Source organism: Sinocyclocheilus rhinocerous, unplaced genomic scaffold (genome assembly GCF_001515625.1).
Source record: "Sinocyclocheilus rhinocerous isolate Xijiao unplaced genomic scaffold, SAMN03320098_v1.1 scaffold821, whole genome shotgun sequence".
NCBI lineage: Eukaryota > Metazoa > Chordata > Actinopteri > Cypriniformes > Cyprinidae > Sinocyclocheilus > Sinocyclocheilus rhinocerous.
In genome coordinates, this window is record NW_015623656.1 from 279,172 (window position 1) to 280,683 (window position 1,512).

A 1,512-nucleotide genomic window follows, 5' to 3' on the forward strand; every position below is an offset into this window, starting at 1 on the left:
AAAAAAAAAAAAAAAAAGGAGGGGGGAGGAGGGGGGTCCTGAAAATATTTTTCTCTACAAAAGGGGGGCCGGCTGAAAAAGTTTGGGAACCACTGCCTTATTTGGTCATGTTCCTGTCCTCATTTAGTTAATTAGTCATTCTGTGCACCTGTGTTTGGTAATTGTCCTGTGTTTATAAGTTTTTGTCTGTGCATTTCTCCTCTGTCGGGTCTACTCGTTGTAAACGTCATCCTTGTGCTCTGTGTCTCCCTATTGGATCATTAAAGACTCTCGTTTTGTGAAATCTCCATGTCTCCTCGTTTCCGTGCTCCAGCGTATTGTGACAGAATGTTGTTATGCTCAGTATTGCCATTAATTGTCTTCTCAGATTTGCTCGCTATTTCACTGATGTTGCAGGAGACAGGCGAAGAATATTTTACAAAGTTTTTGGAATTCATTTGGAAATCATGGTGTTTGGAATGGTATGTGACTCAAATGCTAAAGACATGAATGCACAAGTGATATAATGCATGCTTTTAATACATGTATATATGAGTCTTTTCCAGGCAAGAAAATTTTGTATTATTCCTACGATTGTCAACATAGCCTCTGCTCTGACTTTAATGGCTGCTGTAAGTATGTAAATATTCAGATACATACATCATACATCATCTATTTTTAATCTATATACCAAGTTTGTTTATCCCCAAGGGTTCTTACATCTGTGACATTATGCTACTGTACGTGATGAAGAAGAGGAGTGTTTACACAGAGTCGAAGCTTGAGAGAATGACAACGTATGTAACAGAAGCATGTTTGCTAGAAATGCTACTGTGCTGTGTACTTTGATTTAAGAATAAATATAATTCAGGCAATGCATTATCTATTCTTTCATATGTCACATGTCATTACATATTAAAAAATGAAACTGCAAGTATTAATCACATTTATTTTATATCTCCTTTAGGAATGACAAAGAAATTCCATTACAAATAATGCCAGAGAGTCTGAAGAGAAAATTCAGTTTATGAAAATTACAGTAGTAATGAGGAAAGTGGCTTACACATAAAAAAAAAAGTTGAATAAAATCTCACTGTACTTATTCACTCTGAGGCATTATAAGCTGAAGTCTAGTAAATGTTATTTGCATAATATATCCTATATAAATACAATCTCATATTCAGATTTATGTTTGTGTTGGACTTCCTGATGTTGTGTCTAAAGGACCTGTGGAAATGTAAAGCATATTTATCAATCATCAACCACTTATTTTAGAGTAATGCATAGTTTAGCTGCATGGACTTCAGATAGAAATCATATAAGATGGAAATGACTCAATACATGTATTGCATTAACTTCATAGTCAATTATATTAGGTAATATATGATTTAAGACATTAAACTGATTCAATGGATTTATCATGTTTGACTCGTTTTTTTTATTTCTCTCCTCTTATTTCTCTCCTTTTTTAACTAAAATAATTTTCTATACTACAATGATTTTGTTGCTGTATGATGACTAGTATGGAGGACG

The 1,512-nt window shown here is 33.7% G+C and overlaps 1 protein-coding gene across 1 annotated transcript in view; it reads left to right on the plus strand.

Annotated features, from left to right (window-relative positions):
- The window catches only part of p2rx8 (purinergic receptor P2X, ligand-gated ion channel, 8), a 13,296-nt gene extending 12,451 nt beyond the window's left edge, over window positions 1-845 (plus strand). The window contains exons 9-11 of the mRNA XM_016522175.1: window positions 368-461; window positions 546-611; window positions 691-845. Of these exons, the coding sequence (XP_016377661.1) occupies window positions 368-461; window positions 546-611; window positions 691-828 (298 nt within the window). The 3' untranslated portion in view covers window positions 829-845. The remainder of the gene's footprint in view (window positions 1-367; window positions 462-545; window positions 612-690) is intronic.
- The last annotated feature ends 667 nt before the right edge of the window (window positions 846-1,512 follow it).